This window comes from Haliaeetus leucocephalus, unplaced genomic scaffold, assembly GCF_000737465.1.
Source record: "Haliaeetus leucocephalus isolate CR32 unplaced genomic scaffold, Haliaeetus_leucocephalus-4.0 Scaffold76, whole genome shotgun sequence".
Classification (NCBI taxonomy): Eukaryota; Metazoa; Chordata; class Aves; order Accipitriformes; family Accipitridae; genus Haliaeetus; species Haliaeetus leucocephalus.
Window position 1 is genome coordinate 1,042,876 of NW_010972512.1, and position 17,308 is coordinate 1,060,183.

Below are 17,308 nucleotides of genomic sequence, written 5' to 3' on the forward strand. Positions count from 1 at the left end.
TTACAAATGTGTTTCCTCTCTATTCCCCAGGTAAAGCTAAGAGTTTGGAGATGGTGCCCAGGTCACTGCAGCTCAGCACCGTTTCCTGGTGAGTTTGGGTCTCTGTGCACAGTAACACTTTTGATTGAAATGGTAATGATTACAGCTAGTATTGAATTATAAGTGAAGCGAAGTCTTCACATTTTACTCATCAATGTGCTAGTGATAAACTGAATCCTGACAACTTTTTAGGTAGATCATTTCAGATTTATTGAAAGTTAATAAAGCAGACACAGAAACCCTCAGATCAAGCAGTTCATATATACCCTGAATTAGTAAAGAATATAAAGTCCCATACTTACAAACTGCACCTCTTTGCTTTGACCACTTACAGAAAGGGGAAGAAAAGGGAGAAAGCTTAAATTCCGTGCAAAGCGACTGAATATACAAGTCATAGTTACAGCTAAATCCTGCAGCCACTTGCTAAACTGAACCAATGTTTAAGATTTTAAGAATTGCCCCATGCTTCAAAGTATGACTGCATCAATTCTGAAAGAAAAGGGCAGGATAACTGCATATACTGACTATGAAAAGGATATGTGTGACTTCAATAATAAAGAAATAAAAGGGGAGATCTCTCCTTGCTCCTCTATAACCATAGTGAGTATATTAATGACCGGTAGAACTGAAGGTTATTCTACTGGAGTCCAAGAGATGTTAATTTTCAGATTCTTTCTCAAAATAAAAGGCAGAAAAAATTTAGAACAAAGTTTAGTGACAAAGTTGGTATATGATTAATACTTACAAATAAAAGTAGAATTTCTTAAAATCTATATATACACATATACATGACCTGATATTTAATGACACATATTGTGTTAAAATAGCACTCTTGGCCCTTTGTTGCTGTTCATTTGGTTGCAGAAAATTAGAATACAAGTATTTGATGGCAAAGCTAATCTGTACAGCGTAACTTAAATACAGAGAAGAGAGACATATAATATGAAAACAGCAGTACCCCAAAAAATTAAATAGGTATTCTTATGTTCCTCTTAAAATATGCAATAGCTAAATTTTAATTATGCAGTGGCTGTAGTTAAAATCCATGTAATTTACGTTATACCTAATAATGTTCCTATGTGTTTTGCAGTATGAGAAAATACCACAAATGCTCTATGCTTAGTGTAGGAAATACTGCAGAAACATAAATATGTGCAAAGGCTAGGTATATAGATTCTAACTGTGATGAAACTCTGTCCTAAATAATACAGGTCCAAGATACATGGTAGATATTATCAAATGGCATTTTATACAACATTTTTATGCAGGAAACTCAATTTTTTCCTCCAAATACGATTATAGCTCTTGCTTGAGTTTAAAAAAAATACTGTATGAAAACTTTACATGATATGTCATGGCAATATGTTGCCTACATCTCTATAATAAATGAGATTAATCACCAGCTACAGAACTCTGACCTGGTATAAGTGCATGTAACTTTGCTTTCCACTCATTCACACCTGCTAAAGATTTGGATTTTAAAACACATATGAGTTGCTGCAGTAGCTAGAATTTATGAGGGTTGAGTTTCCCTGTTACCAAATGGTAAAGTCTGGTCGTACACCCTGGAAATCACTGACAGTAAAAGATCGTGATCGTCTCCTAAGAGTAGGACGACTGGGATTTCTCCCCTTAACCAAATTTAAATAAGGATCAGATCTTAGGAAGCGTGGGTAGCTGTCTTGCTCCATCAACCTGTAGACTGTGTTTTGTGCTGCATCAAAGGTGGTGATGATGGGCTGTTCAATATTCTGACTTGTGACTTCTTTGGTTTGAAAGTCCAAATTCACCTGGAGAATGAGGAAAGGTATATTTCTTTAATGTACATCCATCTTTTGTTATTATCCATAGCAATGATACTGTACTTTGGTGAAAGTCTTTTCTGATAAGATGACCTTGAATCCCTGATACAATGAGATATTAATACCACAGAATTAGTTAGTATGTTCATGTTCAGTAATGGCTGTCAGAAAGTCTTCACAGATGTGTCATTGGCACAGTGGAAAACCAGTAAAATAGAAGATAAAGTTTGATGTTTGACTAAAAGAAACTTTGTAATAGTGATCTTTGTACAGCTGCAGCTGTCAGGCTTTGCAACAACAGACTAATACAGAACTCCCTCCATTCTCATTTAGGATTCATGTAGAACTTTGTCTCATTAGACCATGTTAGTGAATATTTAAAATTTCTGGTTTCTGTGTAGAGTTTTTGTGGTAGGAAGGTGACAAAACTCTAATAATTAAAAATATCAAAATTATTTTAATGGGTTTCTGGAAGCTTTAGATGGGAAAAGTATATCAAAATGATCATTTCTTCCATGTGCTGTCGCATTCATCCTGGGAAGATTTAACTAGTATAAGAATTTTATTAAAGTGTCAGGCACTGATTTAAGCATGCTATTTTGAAAAATAGGATAGAATATATAAAAAAATTGTTGATCCAGTCAAAAAGTGACTTCTATAATATGCTTTTTTTCCCCCTCACTGAGATACACCTGTCATTTCCATAAAGCTAGTTAAAACAAATAGTTTAGATCTAAGAACCGAAGGGCAAATAAGGATGATAAAATGGTCCACTCATCAAACCTAAGATTTTATGATCCTATCAAACTGTACACTCAGAAATTTGTGTGTAAAAGAGCTCTGCTGGACAAGAAGTTAGTCAGAGAGAAGAGGCAAGTTCCAGAGCTGCGTGGTCTGAAATGAGATGCTGTTGGCTGGTCTCAGCTGCTCAGCTGAACCCGAGGAACTAAGTTTCACCAAAGCCAACTGCTTAAGGTGAACAACAGCACCCACGCTACGTGCACCAAATCAAAAGTATGACAGATAAAGAAACCGTTACATTACTCTTAGTCAAAGTACGACTTCCACACCCTGTCCCCTCCCTAGCTTTCCTCCTGCTCATTTTTTTGCTTGCGTCAATCTCATAAGCGTTGACAGCATCAGCGCTTGATGCCCTACCATAACTGCTCATAGATTGATCAATTGGCAATGACAGGTTCTACCTCCAACAGCTCAGGGGGTTTCTTTTTATGTAAGGTCCACCCCAAAGACATGCGGCAGGGGAAGAAATAAAAAGGGACATGTCTTTGAAAGGTAATGTTTCCTAGGGAAAGCGGAACTTAATCTTGAATATAATCTATGGGTATTACAGGTGGAAATTGTGCCATTTTGCAATCCTGCTCTTAAAATGAGAACTACACCTTTTTCACCCTTGCTACAGGGAAGTAGCAGTTAGCGTTTAACTTTTGCTGTTGTGACAGATAAAAGAATACAGGGGAAAAGGAGCATTGGCAAGTGACATATTTGATCTGCTCAAACTTGATAGAATTATAGGAAATTTTAAGTCCAAAAGACTTATTGAAGAGGCTGATTGTGATTTCAGTGAGAGTTCATCACCTCCCAAGCTGCTCATCTCCTTCCTAGAGCAGGCAAAAAATTTTGCTTTTGCTCATTTATGAATCCTTTATAACAGGCTTCAGTAACATGAAGAAATTGTAAATATGAAAACTTTTTGCATTGTTATAGTAATATAAAAAGGCCTTAGTGTTGGTGAAGATTGACATATCAACATATTTTTGGGTATGTTACTGTCAGCACATACAAAGAATATGCAATTAGAGCTGGGGGGTGGAAAGAGGGGAGGGGTCAATCATAATTATTATTTTAAAGGATATGTTTAATAGTTTCTTCTAGTCTCTTTTAGTCTTGTGGCTTATTTAAAATAAAAGCTTCTCAATCTCAGTTATGTAATAATTTAATAGATAATTACTGGTTTAAGAGAAAGGGAGAATAAATCAGTTGTTCTGGAGGTAGCTTTACATAAAGGCAGATAATACTTTTTCACAAATGCTAGCTGGTATGTCTCATTGCAGCTTTAACATTTAACATCACTATTTTTTCTTAAATATACCCTGTATATGTATATATATATCCTGGCTTTACAGAACATGACGAATCCCTGATTCCTATGATATAATATTTAAACACATGCTCTACACTTAGAAGAGTAACATGGGGAGAGTATTGAAAGGAGTATGGAGGACAGTGAGAATAATCTATGCAGTTGCTTCCAGATTTCCTTCCAGAGCTTTGACATTTAAGATACAGCCTTCTTAACGTCAGTGACTACATGATTAACTATTGCCCCTGCTTCTGGGCGTGCACTTCCTAAAAGCAGATTTCATCAGATGCATTTGTGTCAAATACTGTGTACAATGAAGAACGTTTTTACTATACCTCTTTTGGAGCATCTTTCTGTATGAATGTTTCATAAATGGTCTTAGCTTTTGGCAAAAGTTCATGTGCAGTTTTGCTTTTCTTGTAGTCCTCGCAAGCTATCCAGAACTCGATGTTCTCCTCACTGAACTCAGTTTTCAGAAACTTTGTAAAGGCATCCAATCCCGCTACAGAAGGGAATGTTGAATTGCATTAAAAAAACATATCCTTATTGGATAGTTACTCTTTTCACACAGTCAGCACAAAATAGGTTGTGCTCCCTTTGAATTACATCATGTTACAGATAATAATTTTAAAATACATAAAGGTTTTAAAATAAGTACAGTTCTTTCATTGTGGTCCTGAGTGCTGTAACTCCCATTACAGAATTCTCAGCATCTGTGAAAATTCACTACCAAGATATTGTGAATTTAGAAAAAGAAGCAATCAAAACATGTGGAGGTATGTGAAAGTGACGGACTTTATTCTGGCTGAATATCAGCCTAGGTTGACCGAAACACTATTTGAATCTTTGCTCATAAGTAGATTGTTGTCCAGTAACAATTTAAAATGAATGGCTTTTAGCATCTTTATAATTTGCTTTATCCTCTTGTTATTATGCTGGAGATATTTTCATTCCCAAGTATGCTTAATCTGTGGAAGTAATGCAATTGTATTGATGTCAACTGCTGAAGGAACTGATTTGAAAAGCACATAATGTCCAGCACTGTAGCTGGATCATATGTGTGTCCCTCCAAAATGGAAGGAGGGACATATGTGTATTTGATAATCATGTAAGCAACAGGCCCTTTCAAATGATGGCCAGCTTTGATCCTATCACTGTTTTAGAAACAAACTGTATCAGAAGTGACAAAGTCTTTTCTTAAGTACATAGAACATGTTTTCATTTTTAAGGTTTGGTCTTGCAGTCAGGAATATTTGAGCAGTATTCAAATGAAATTCTACTGTTTAGTGAAGGAACTCTTTGCTGCCTGTTATATTACTTTGTTCAATAAAATACGAAACTTAAAAGTTATGTTCAACTATTTTCAGTAGTTGTCAGCATGCTATAGCCTAAGCATGTGAGCGGAGCAGAAACACGCACTGCTATAAATGACCCATCGTACCTAGTTTAGGTAACTGCCAGGTCTATTTAAGTGCACAACTGGATTTTATAATTTTCCATCATTTTCCATCCTAACAGTCAGCACAGAGAGGAAAAAAACTACTAACCTTTCTCAGAAAGCAGTTTGTCAAAAGATTCTCCCCATTTCACTGCTTCTTCAGGAGACACACTGCTTAAGAAACAAAGTGGGTTTGAAGAATTGGCATGTTATGTATTTATGAAGCTGTTGTAACATGTGTTATCTGTTAACATTATTGCTCAGGACTGTTTCCCAAAGCCTTTGGTTAGATGACATCACTAAAGGAGCCCATTCTCTTAAGGACTTTAGAAACACTTGGCTTAATTTTTTTTCTGATGTTTTTCCTGACATTTTCCTGTACTTCTTCCCCCTGTTTAAAAAAACATCACAGCAGAGATTTTTCTCTTTGGTGTTTGTGTTGTGCTACTAATCTTTAAGGGAATTGAGATCATGCTGTATGGTAAAATTCATAAGGGAACCAGGTCAGTCACCTATTTAAACTTTGAAAATACTCTTGCAGAGATGTGGTTTTGAATGCACTCGGTCTGAGGCTGTGTTACCACAGTCTATTTTTAATGAAATACGGGAAATTCTATAGCCTGAAGACAAAGTTGTAGCAATATGGTTTAGGTGATAGTCTTACAGGGTAATAGCACACATAGCCTGGTTTGTTTACCGCAAAAATTTTTCAAATGTCATGTTATTCTGAGACACTGTGCTCTATTTATAAAATGCCACATATTCTTCATCAAATATGTCAAGTTGCACGTATTTTACTTTGATTTCAAATATTCTGCTCTAGAGAACAACGCAGAAAGGATAAAAGAATACCCTACTTCATTCATGCAAATACAATTTTGGAGAAACCCTTTTTTTTGTTTTGTACAGATTAACCCTGTACACACACCTGGACAGTACTTTGATTTTTAGTAGACCAGAACTGGAGTAAGCCCAGAGATGAATTGTATCATGCTAGGACTAGGACTTAAGTTCCAAGCCTGAAAGTGAAGTCCATTTTTATCAGGTGCTTTATGAATATTAATATTTAGAACCATTTTCATTCGAGGGCAAAGCACAGTACACTAAAAGTATCAGTAAGCAACTTGTCCAGGATTAGTTGGTTAGAACAACTTCTTATGGACTGAACACTTTTTGGATATGATTTCCCCCTCCTCACGGAGGCTTGCTGTTCTGTTGCCTGATTCACATAGTTTAGGTTCCCTTTGCAAAATCTGTAGGCACATGAAGTTCAGATGAAAGGAAATTCCAGACACTTTGGGAAGAAATTTAAGCCAGTAATGGTCCTGGTTTTGCAAAAAAATAAAAGGAGGATTTTTTTTTTTTAAATAGGTGTCACATGTCTCCTAGCTGAAGTCATTGCTTTATAGGAATGAAACTTTTAATTAGGGGCAGACAAACAGTTCTTGAGAGGTACAAATGCTGGAGAACTGAAATTCAAGAAATGAGCATAGGACGCAAAGTAGGGGGATTCTGGAGTCAGGGAACATGAGACCTCACTCCTTACAGAGTTTTTTAGTTATGAGAAGTACAAAAAGTGCAGTTCTCTGAACTGTGTGGACTTGTAAGTCTGGGAACAGTGGGTTCCTATAGCTACGGAAATTAATTTGGTTATAGTGAAAGATAAACCCTGATGACTTCAGACACAATATGCAGTCCACAACTGCACGGAATGCCAGAGAGGTTCTCTGCTGGGTTTGGAAACTCTTAGTGTGAATTGCTAGTTTTCCTTCAGGAACTGCATCAACCCAGTAGCCTCACAGATCCCCAACACCTGGGTGCAGCAATGAGCTACTGCAATAACAGACAGAAACCAAGATTTGTTCAGCTTTGCCACTTTCTAAAGATGAGAAGAAACTAATTAACAGGTTACAAGCATTTCCACTATCACCACACTATCCATGTGCAGTGTTTCATTAAATTATCTTTCTACTTACATTAGCATCTCTGTGTGAAGAATGGAAATCATAAAAACTAAGTAAATCACTTAAATAATAAATCTCAAACTATTATCTCACTTTATTTGAAGAACAGTAATTTTCTTTTTCTTTTTTTTTCTCCTTTTTTGCCAAAAATAATCTACACCTCTCTCTATATATAGAGAGAGAAAGATCAGCAAAAATCTACCAGTTTCCCCTCCATACCACAAGAACAGCAGAATCCCTGTTAGTCAGGCACCTGGCTGACAGTAATGTGGTAAAAAGCAGTTGGGAAGAAGTGATAGTCTGTTAAAAGGGGAAAATTCTTCAGAGAATTATTTATCGCTATTGTATCTGCCTCTGAAAGTGCCTTTTCACAGATTACGAGAATGCATTGATGGCTGTGTACTTTGTATGAAATACCCAGGGGTAGTAAGCCGCCCAATACTGTCTGCATACAGGTGGCATGGAGGCTGTGCCTTCTCTTTTTAGATGCAATCTTAGCATGGTTTTACATGTCTGGAACCGAGAAACGGAAAAAGGGTGTTCTCAGCACTGTTTTACCTTTGTTCATCATTGCAATGTCTTGTATTTCTGAGTGAACTGTAAAACCATTGAATTAAGGCTTCTGTCAGCAGCAAAACAAGAAAGAGAGAGAAAAAAAGAAAGTAATGAAGCCCCCCATGACCATGGACTGGAAAGTCTTCCAGATCATGAGTACACCCTGTCATTTGGATGGGCATGATATTTGGACATGTGAGCAACAAACACTGCTTAATTATCCAGATGCATAGGTGCAGGTGTTTAGATACCCACTTCTCAGCCACTTTTTCATGGGTTCTAGAAACAGAGTTTGGGCCTTTATACAATTTCTACCATGTGTTCAGAATTAGTAAGGGCTGGTAGAAGGAGTTCTGGTCAGAGCAGGCACCTTGGTCCCAAAGATAGTAACTACTTAAAGAAGGTTCAGTAAGCTTAATGAGACAAAAGACCACAGGAAGCACTGAAGTGATCTGAAGTGATCTGTGATGGAAAGAAAGGGGCGGCTAATTTTTTTACGCATGGAGTTGCAGTACTTTACGCATTCCTTCTTTTCAGCCAAGACCTACAAATGCAATTCTTAATATATCAGTGAGATCTTGGTAACTCACTGAAGACAGGAACTAAACTCTTATTGAAGTCAACAAAACCAAGATTTTACCCTGCATCTTTATGAGAAATAGTATAACAGGGACAGTATTACAACAGTGTTTAAACAACAGTATCTGAATTTTGGAGACAAGAGCGTTTAAACAATTACAGCAATTATTGAGGAAATACACATTCAGTATTTGACATGCATCTGGCATTTGTACATCACAGAATTCTTTGGAAAACCTGCTTTCCAAGGAGCTGTGTGATTTCCCTGTAAGCAGTAATTAGTCAGCTACATTTCTGACTTGATGCTTGCTCAATACAGTCAATGGACTAATAACGCTGTTGGCATGAGTAAAGGTTTAAACTTATCTGCAACTGTATGGGGACCAGTCTACACCTAGTAGTGTGAAAACACTAGCGGTGAGTTACCTTGATGCACACCAGATAATTCTATAGTGTTTGTATGCTTGGGTTAGATTGCTAACCATTAAATTAAATAGATCTTGAAAGCGTTATCCTCTGCGAAGTCTGAATGCACACGCATAAATGCAGGAAACGTTCTGAGTCACACAGGCACTTCCTGAAAGGAATCCCCACCAGCTCAGTCTTTTATAATGCTTACCTTGCTGCTTTTGTCAAGCTTCCAGGTTTACCAAGATGATCACCTTCATGGAATTCAGATTTCTGCAGGAGAAGGCTCAGCCTGTTTCTCTTCTGCTTAGCTCTACAACAGATTTAGGGTAGCTTTTCAAGCAACCTGGTTGAAAGTTGGGGGTTTACCCTCAAATATTTCCTTTGACTAATATATCTGCTTCTGCATCATAGATCTCCCTATGTTCACTTATAGTAATGTTGATGTTACTTCTACATATATTATTCACATTAATGATTTTTTTTCTTTATAGCTTAGCACAAATTTACATATGAAGCACTGACAAAGAGAAATGGAAATCTTTTCATTTTCAGTATCTTTTTCATTTATTTTAAAGATAGAAGGGTGAGATTTCACATTAGAGAACATAAATGGTTGGCTCAGCATCTTCTACTTTTAACGTTTTGCAAAGAAAAAGGAAGTATTGCTTTCTGTCATTTGAAATTTCTAAAAAGAAACTTTTCCGGATCATATTCAGGCTTTAAAGAAGCATTTCTCAGAACTTCTTGAAACCTCCCTTTCCTCTTTTCTTAGTTTATTGTTTCATTTGTTTCTTCTTCTTAAAAAATATTTCCACGATGAATTAATATCTTACGTATACAATTCCTGGGATTGCAGTTCATGAGTTTTCATATATATATATAAGTCAAAAATAATATGATCTGTGCCCTACGTTCTTACCCACAAGCTATGTTAGAAGAATCCTCTACGTAAACAGAACACTCAGAGTGTCAGCATGACCTTAAAACTTACCCAGGCTTGCTTGCTTTATGTGGCTCTTCTTTAACTGTTGATTTCATGACTTTGTAATAGGATTTATCCTTTGAAGCAGAAATGTTTAGTTGGGGGAATAAAAGAAGTGGGTTCTCCATCTTCCTCTAAAAAAGCTTCACGGTTTCAGAAAATGTTTACTTCCTTACAGCAGTTGCATTTGGCGAACCCGACGTGCTCGGGAGGGCTCTCACATGCTGTATCGGGCTGGGTTGCCCCCAACTGGCTGTTGAGCAGTTTCCAGAGCAGGTACTGGGAAGAAGGAGGTTCTCCACCTTCACTGCCACTGCAGCTGCAAGTACACCGGACTTTATGCGGGGTTCTGGTTTTACAGTCGTCATTTAGGGAAGTGAGATTGCAGCTTTGCAAAATGGCCGTTGATAATCCAGACAAACACGGCTATCAACGGAGAGCAACTCCTGGGTTTCTGCTTGTGGAACTTGGTATTTTACTAGGCTTAGGATGACGCCATCATTTTCCCCCAAACACCTGTGAGAAGTGTACATAGTTTCTCTAAAATGAACTTTAATGAGAAGAATTTTGCATAAAATAACATATAACATTGTCTTAAGCTCTTAGAAGAACTTCTAACTGACCTTAAACTGCCCTCTACAGCCTCAAGTGTCATACGCTGGACACAACAAAATCAGTTCTACCTACAGTATGCTAACTTGAAACTCGGGGTTTCTCACAGTCTCCTGCAAGTGCCAGATGAAGCTGTGTTGATCAGATATTTTGTAAGCGGAGATTTTAAATTTTGCACCATTTTTCAGAAATGATGAGCACCTACTTCTAATGTCAAGTTTGTCCACTTAAAACTCCTCCTTTATCTTTTATATCTGTGGCTTTATTTTCATTTACGATCTCCCAGCCAGGATAAAATGTCTTTAGTTCAGCACAAAAATTTGTGATTTTTTTTTTTTACAGTAAATAACCAAAAATTTCTCATTTCAATTTACATAATGTAAAAATGTATTAAGTTTTTAGGTTGATCATCACAAATTACCTCTTCATATACAAGCTTGATATCAATTAAGTTTCTTGTTCTTAAGTATAATTTGCGTTGGAGATGTCACAGGAAAAATACATCTACCAACAAAATCCATTCAATGTTAGCTGAATGAGAGGCTGGAAAAGATTAAAATTATGCAATAGTTAATTGATTAGGAATTAAATAGCTCTCCTTTTTTAATGCCAATGTCTCATTTTGATTGTACAGGTAAGACACTGAGCCCTGGGGAGAAGACATGACCTCATCACCTTCCCACAATTTTTCACCCATTATGTGTATATAATACTGTCTGTGTTCATCTGCCATCATTTTATTACCTGGTGATTTCAGTTCCTGAAAAATGTTGTTAATTGTAGCCTCAATAGTTCATATAAGCTGCTTTAAGAAAGATTTGCAGCATGAAACGCCACTCAGAAGTGAATTATGGTTGCCTTGCTACTATACCATGTAACTTATAGATGGAAATGACCCGTTATGTCACCTCTTTCAGCACCCACCAACAATGGGCTCTCCCCAGCGTACATCTGAATGGCTCGCCCAATCTTAAATGACTCTAAAGCAATGGGTGTTATGTCTTAGATGCTTGAAATATTACTGTACTATACTCTGACAATATTATCAGTCCCAAATGCAGCAATGTGCTGTGCATCTCCTGAGAAATCATTTGGAAATTTTTTTTTTTCTTTTTTGGGGGGTGAAGCGGGGGAGGAAGGGAATAATTACAAACAATCTCTTCTTTTTTTCCGCCCCTACTTTTTTTTTCCATTAATAGAAAGCTAATATTAAATCCAGGCCCTGAAGTAGCCAAATTGCATCAAAGCCAGTCTGTGTTTTGTCAACGACGGTGCTGGTGCTAATAAGTATTTCTGTTTTGCACTGCAGGCTACAGTAGTTATAGCAACGGTATTAATGACCCTGTAAATGCTTCTGGGCCATTTTGTATACTGCAAGATGATGATATAGAAAATGACTATGTTATTTTAAGCCAGAAAAAGCAGACCCAGAATATTACGTTGATGACATCACTAGAGACCTAGAAAGCTCTAAAGAAATTTGGGATGAGAACCAAATGTCCTGATTCGCAACCGTTTCCCTAACCACTGAAATGTATTCAGAAATCTTTTGAGAAGGAGACTAGTGATTTTTAAGCCCTCAAATCAAGATAATCTCTGCAAAGTGAGAGCAATATTTTCTTAATGATTTATTACTTGTAGAAAAGAATAAATACATTTTTCAAGAGCTTTCATAGTTAGATGAATAGAATATGTATTTGCAAAACAATCTTTATGTGACAAAAAAGCAAAAATGAATACATCATAAAGTGCAAGAAGTTCCTTGACGTGATGTCACAGCTGATGATCAAGTCATGCTTGACTTGTGTAGACCCAATAGCTGCCCTCTGTGAAAGAAATATTGATTGATACTATTAGCAATAAGGATATTGTATTATACACCGAATATGTCGTATTTCTTTTTTAAAGGTAAGCACTGAAAGACTCAGACTTCCAATTCAGCTGAATAGAAGTGAAGCCCTGATTGAGTGGTTCAGCTCAGCACAAAGAACTAGAGCACAATGAGGAGTTCTCCTTTGTTAGTAATCCCGCCGCACCTCTCTTCAACCTATTTTGTTACTTGCCAGGTAAGTGTAAACTTTGCCTCCTTTATGTCTATGCTCATGTTCTAGCACTGCCCAGGCTCCTCCACAACTGAGCTCCACCATTGTTGCTTATTCAAATCCAACTCTGCCAGTATGGCTTTTGTGAGTTGTTTGGGTTAGTTTCTGCTGAAAGGAAGCGATATTCATCTTTGTGGGAAGAAAAAAAAAGCAACACAGTCTCTTTACTGTCCTGTGAAAAATAAACATGGAAAGAAACTTCACTGAAGAGCATGGGCTGAAAAGATGTATTTCCGTATTTCTCTTTCTTTTTCCTGTAAAGGGATTCAGGAGTTGAAAATTAAAATAATGTTTTGAATGAATTTGGCTTCAGTAAATAATTCTGCTCTTCAGTAACTTCTTAATTTATCACTCCTCAATATTTATGTTGTTTATTCCTTATTGGAAACCATAATTGGACCTACAATTTAATAATGATATGATCCAACATATGGTTGTTTTGTTTATCTTCAGACAAAAAAAACCCATTTTTGCTTCATGAAGTAATATCAAAAGGAAAATAGTTTTATTGTAAATCTCAAGTAGAGGAGCTTGCAGTCTGCTAATTCAGTGAATTTCTTTAGTGGTGCACTTAAAAGTTTTATCCTTCTGCAGGAACCTGGCATGGGGGATACTTCAGAGTTAGTGGAAGAGAAGCATTATAACGTCTACACATAGTTCCCATTATAAAACCCTCTTTTGTGGCTGCTGTTTAAAAGGAAGGAAACAAAATTGCATTGGTTCAGATAGGGATCACTGACAACAGGAACGTTAACACTTTGCACTCGGGGTCTGTAGGTCCTGTCAGCCAGGGATCTCAAAAGAATTTTGTAAGGCATCCGTGATGACAACTCAGGCTTGGTGCAGGCTTGGGAATCTTTGTAGCTTCAACAGAACTTCTGCTGTGGAAAATGTTTACATCTGTGCTAAACTAAATTTATTTATTTTTCTTTTGAAAGGTCAAAATAAGAAAGTGAGTCTGCAAAGTTCTCAGCTGTATTCATTTCCTGCCTGCCCCATGGTTATATGGCCAGCATCTCTGATTAGTTCTATTTACATATTACATACATCACTGTCACAATTAATCTACAGGAAGCTGGTTTCTCAGTTGAACCACTCAGTGTTTACAACTAGCTCTCCACAAGTGTACAGCAATGACATCAGTACTCATTAGACAACTGCGTTTTAATGACCAGCTTCCGGAAGTGCTCACCTAGGACACTCACACACATTTTTAAATGTGTTTTTTTAGTGTGGTATTCACAGGAAATGCTGAAGGCAGGAATGTACTCTAAATCCTGCCCAAAATACCCTACTGGATTTATTTTAGTCTTACAGAAACCCAGAGGGATTCCTTACATGACAACCTGCTTTTTTTCAAAGAGGAAGATTTTAGCAATCCATGCTAAGTGCAAGAAACAGCAAGTACTGGGCTGAGTGTTTTCTGGTCCTTCTGTGAAAGGTGTGGGAGAACAGAATGGAGAGACGATCAGGCAAGAGGGCTGTGATTCCTGGTCCACTGAATATTAGCCATGAGATCAAACTCCCTGCAGCAGACAAGGGAATAAAATCTGTTTTACATGAGAACTGAGTCTGCTGTCACTGAGCTACTGTGTGGTTTCAGCAGAGCCCTCATGTTGCATGTCAGTCATGTCCTCACTCGGCTTTTCCAGATTCCAGAATATCTCAGGGATGCTGCAGCACAGGTTGAACTACTACGTCAGGCATTGTCAATCCTCCATAATGCAGAACTAGGGAAGCCATAAGGAGCATTTCATATTAAAAAGGCAGCTCTGCAGTGAATAGGGCTACCCCAGAGCTGGGAGAGCACTCAAAACAGGTTTGGAAGGTCACACCTAGGTATTTAGGATGAAACTAGGCAGGACCTAAGAGCTCAGGTTCTACTGTAAAGCCACCCTTGATGGCTGCAGTGTTGCAGAATGTGCTCCCTCAGTACAATACTGAGGCACTGATACAGATAGACCTAATACGGCCTATTTAAATCACAGCTAAAATTTCTGCAATAATACTTTCTTCAGCTTATATGTTATTATATTTTATTCATTGTTACTTCTTCCTGATAGTGCATTGTTCTGATGTCCTGATTTAGCTGACGTAAATAGTCCTAGCTTTTACAAAGTAGTATGGTGGATTGCTCATCACAGCAGTAAAAAACTTGGTACCAAACAAGTAAAAAATTAGTCTCTCAATCCTCACTAAATATATATATGTATATAAATATATTATCTTCTAAGTCTGTCAAAAGAAGACAGTGTCTTAAGATTTTGAAGCTCTCAGTCACTTTGATTTTTCTCTTCAGTAATTACCCAAAGAAGTTCACTACTAAAATTAGATATAACTTAATAATAATTCCAGGTCAAATTTGAATGAGTATGACATCTTCAGAATGACAGAGAAATTTTCCAGGAAGGTTCAACTATTTTTTGAGGATTGAGAAAAGTTGTATTCTAAACGACAAGCTGGGGCAGTTTTATTTCCTAGACAATGAAAGTTTTGCAGTAGTAGTTTCCTTTTCCTCCTCCCAATCTGTTATAAATCTTCTCTTATGAGGAGGCTGGCTTCAAGGCAGGGACGCTCATTGTCAGCATTCACTGGCCAGTCATAGTCTCTCCTCTTCTTAACTAATACTAGAATTTCCAATAAAAGTCATCAGTTATCAAGCATCAGGGTAACACTGGCTTTGTCCCCAAACTGCCATCCAGTTTCTTCTTCAGATTTGCAAGAACCCTCAAGAAAAGCTTGCTGGTTTGCCTAACACAGTAATATGCTGAGGGCTGTGAATCTTAGCCTTCAGAAAAGCTTCAGGCATAGCAGAGGTAAAGCTCTGCTCTAGTAAAGTACTTATGCGTATGTTTCATTTCAGTCATGCAAGAAATCTTATCCCATGAAATTTGCTGTGTTGGATTGGAGACTACGTGATCTGGCTAAGATCTGAGACATTTTGGGATGCAGCAGATGTGAGCAGCAACATAAGAAAGAATTGAACTCACTCTGAATGCTAGGCAGCAGTATGGATTTTATGGATTCCTCACTGTCACCCTTGCTGTCATGTTAGTGACAAAAAACCTCGCCACTTGGGCACTATCCATTTCTCAAATTTTTCTGGCTTTTAGCCCAAGTCATGACATGCTTTATTATTACGGTTTTGATTTGACACAGTCCTTAGCTTTTGCAAATGTTGACCTTGGCAACCTCTGGTTTTCACACCAGCATCTAAATCAGATTCTCATCAGGTCCAATCTGCTGCTCTTGTCTTTCTCATCCAAGTTTCTCTGTCACATCTAGAATAACTGGAATCACAAAAATAAGTTTTGCAAAGCTTGCCAAAAATACTTCCTCAAAACAGAGGAAATGTGGTATTTGCACTTTCAGTATGCACACCAGGAAGCAAGCTATTCTAGTCTCTCTGCTCCAGTATAAACAGGTGATCATTTATCAGGTTATACTGTCAATTTGATAAACATAAAACCTGTAATAATTTTGATATCGCTGTGGTCACCACATCTAGTACAAATGCTGCATTTCATCTGTTGCCAATCAGCCTAGATTGCCCGAGGATAGAAACTGCTGGTCTGAAATGTGTCCTTGTGGCATGTATGAAATAATTTCCATTCCAATTCACAGTGACCACAAGTCATTTTTTGTAATTCCTAGGGAAGGTCTGCAGACTGCTTTGCTCAATCCACAAGTGCCTTTCAAAGTCTAACTTTAGAGTCTGTCACTGAGGTTAAGTAAGACTTTTTTTTTTCTTCCCCAGAATGGCCTCCAAGTTTAAAATCTTTGCTTTCTGATGACCAAATTATGTCCTAGTCCCGACACTGTTGATATATCTTCCCCAAAGGATGGAGAGTGAGAACAGCCACACGGGCTTCCAGGCCTTCCAGCACCAAAATAAGGCAGCTCAGGTGATGGGTTAAGAGTGCAATGGCCACGCCTGTCCTGGTGATCCCTCTATTGGAAAAATTCTGACATGTCCTTTCTCCTTTCTTTCAAAAAAGGGGACATGAACAGTGCCCTGCTTGGAAATCAACATCCCAGGCGTTTTCCAGTCAATTCCAAAAGAGCCGTGCCCCAGAGCTGTGCACATCCCTCTGCTGCTGGCGCCTTCCTTTCCTTCCTTCCTTCCTACCTAATGCCGGGGTTTGTCTGACGTGGTCCAGCTGAGGGGGGGGCTGGTTTGGTTCGGTTCGGTTCAAAGCAGCAACATACACAGCGAAACATTTTTAAGGACTAAAAAAGAATCAGTAAAATAGCCTGATCTTTTGCAAATATTTTGCCTAGGAGGTTCTCCGGTGAAAGGAGTTCGTTGTTGGTTTTTTTTTTTCCAGGGAACACAGCGCCTGTGCCGGCCAGGCCTGCTTGCAGCGCGGGGCACAGGCTGAGGCGAGGCGATGGCGAGGGGCAGAGCCTTAGCCTCCGCCACAGCAGTCGGCCGCCGGGCGTCGTTCGGCAGCACGCCATGGGGTCGTGTTTGCTGACAGGAACGGCGGCGAAAGCTCCGCCGGGCGGGGAAGGGCCGCCAGCGAGGCTCCATCTCCCGGCGTGCCGCGGACACGACATGGCGGCCCGGACGGCTCTGCCCTACCTGAGGGGCGCCGGGACTACATCTCCCGGCACCCCTCCGGGCAGGGCCCGCCCCGGGAGTGCGGAACCGCCCAGAGAGGCCGCTCCGGGCCCGGCGGTCGCTGCTGGGGCAGGGCCCGCCCCAGCCGGGGGCGGCCTT

At 38.6% G+C, this 17,308-nt stretch overlaps 1 protein-coding gene across 2 annotated transcripts; it reads right to left on the reverse strand.

The window, feature by feature from the left end:
- Positions 1-49: 49 nt before the first annotated feature.
- RGS18 (regulator of G-protein signaling 18) lies at positions 50-10,212 on the reverse strand. Of its 2 annotated transcripts, none has more exons than XM_010580853.1 (5): positions 9,881-10,212; positions 9,098-9,199; positions 5,490-5,551; positions 4,278-4,444; positions 50-1,829 (listed from the first exon to the last, which is right to left on the reverse strand). In XM_010580853.1, exons 1-5 carry the CDS (start codon positions 9,997-9,999, stop codon positions 1,575-1,577), a joined length of 705 nt encoding a protein of 234 aa, XP_010579155.1. In that variant the 5' UTR covers positions 10,000-10,212; the 3' UTR covers positions 50-1,574. The 2 variants fall into 2 exon arrangements, with proteins under 2 accessions (XP_010579155.1, XP_010579146.1); XM_010580844.1 differs by having other exon boundaries at positions 5,490-5,554.
- Between the last annotated feature and the right edge of the window lie 7,096 nt (positions 10,213-17,308).

Excerpts from the sequence above, each read along its gene's own strand:
- RGS18 (XM_010580844.1), bottom strand. The coding sequence starts at position 9,999 with ATGGAGAACCCACTTCTTTTATTCCCCCAACTAAACATTTCTGCTTCA. Across the intron at positions 5,555-9,097 it reads AGCTTGACAAAAGCAGCAAG|CAGTGTGTCTCCTGAAGAAG; the intron begins GTAAGCATTATA and ends TTGTTTCTTAAG. Across the intron at positions 4,445-5,489 it reads CAAACTGCTTTCTGAGAAAG|CGGGATTGGATGCCTTTACA; the intron begins GTTAGTAGTTTT and ends TCCCTTCTGTAG.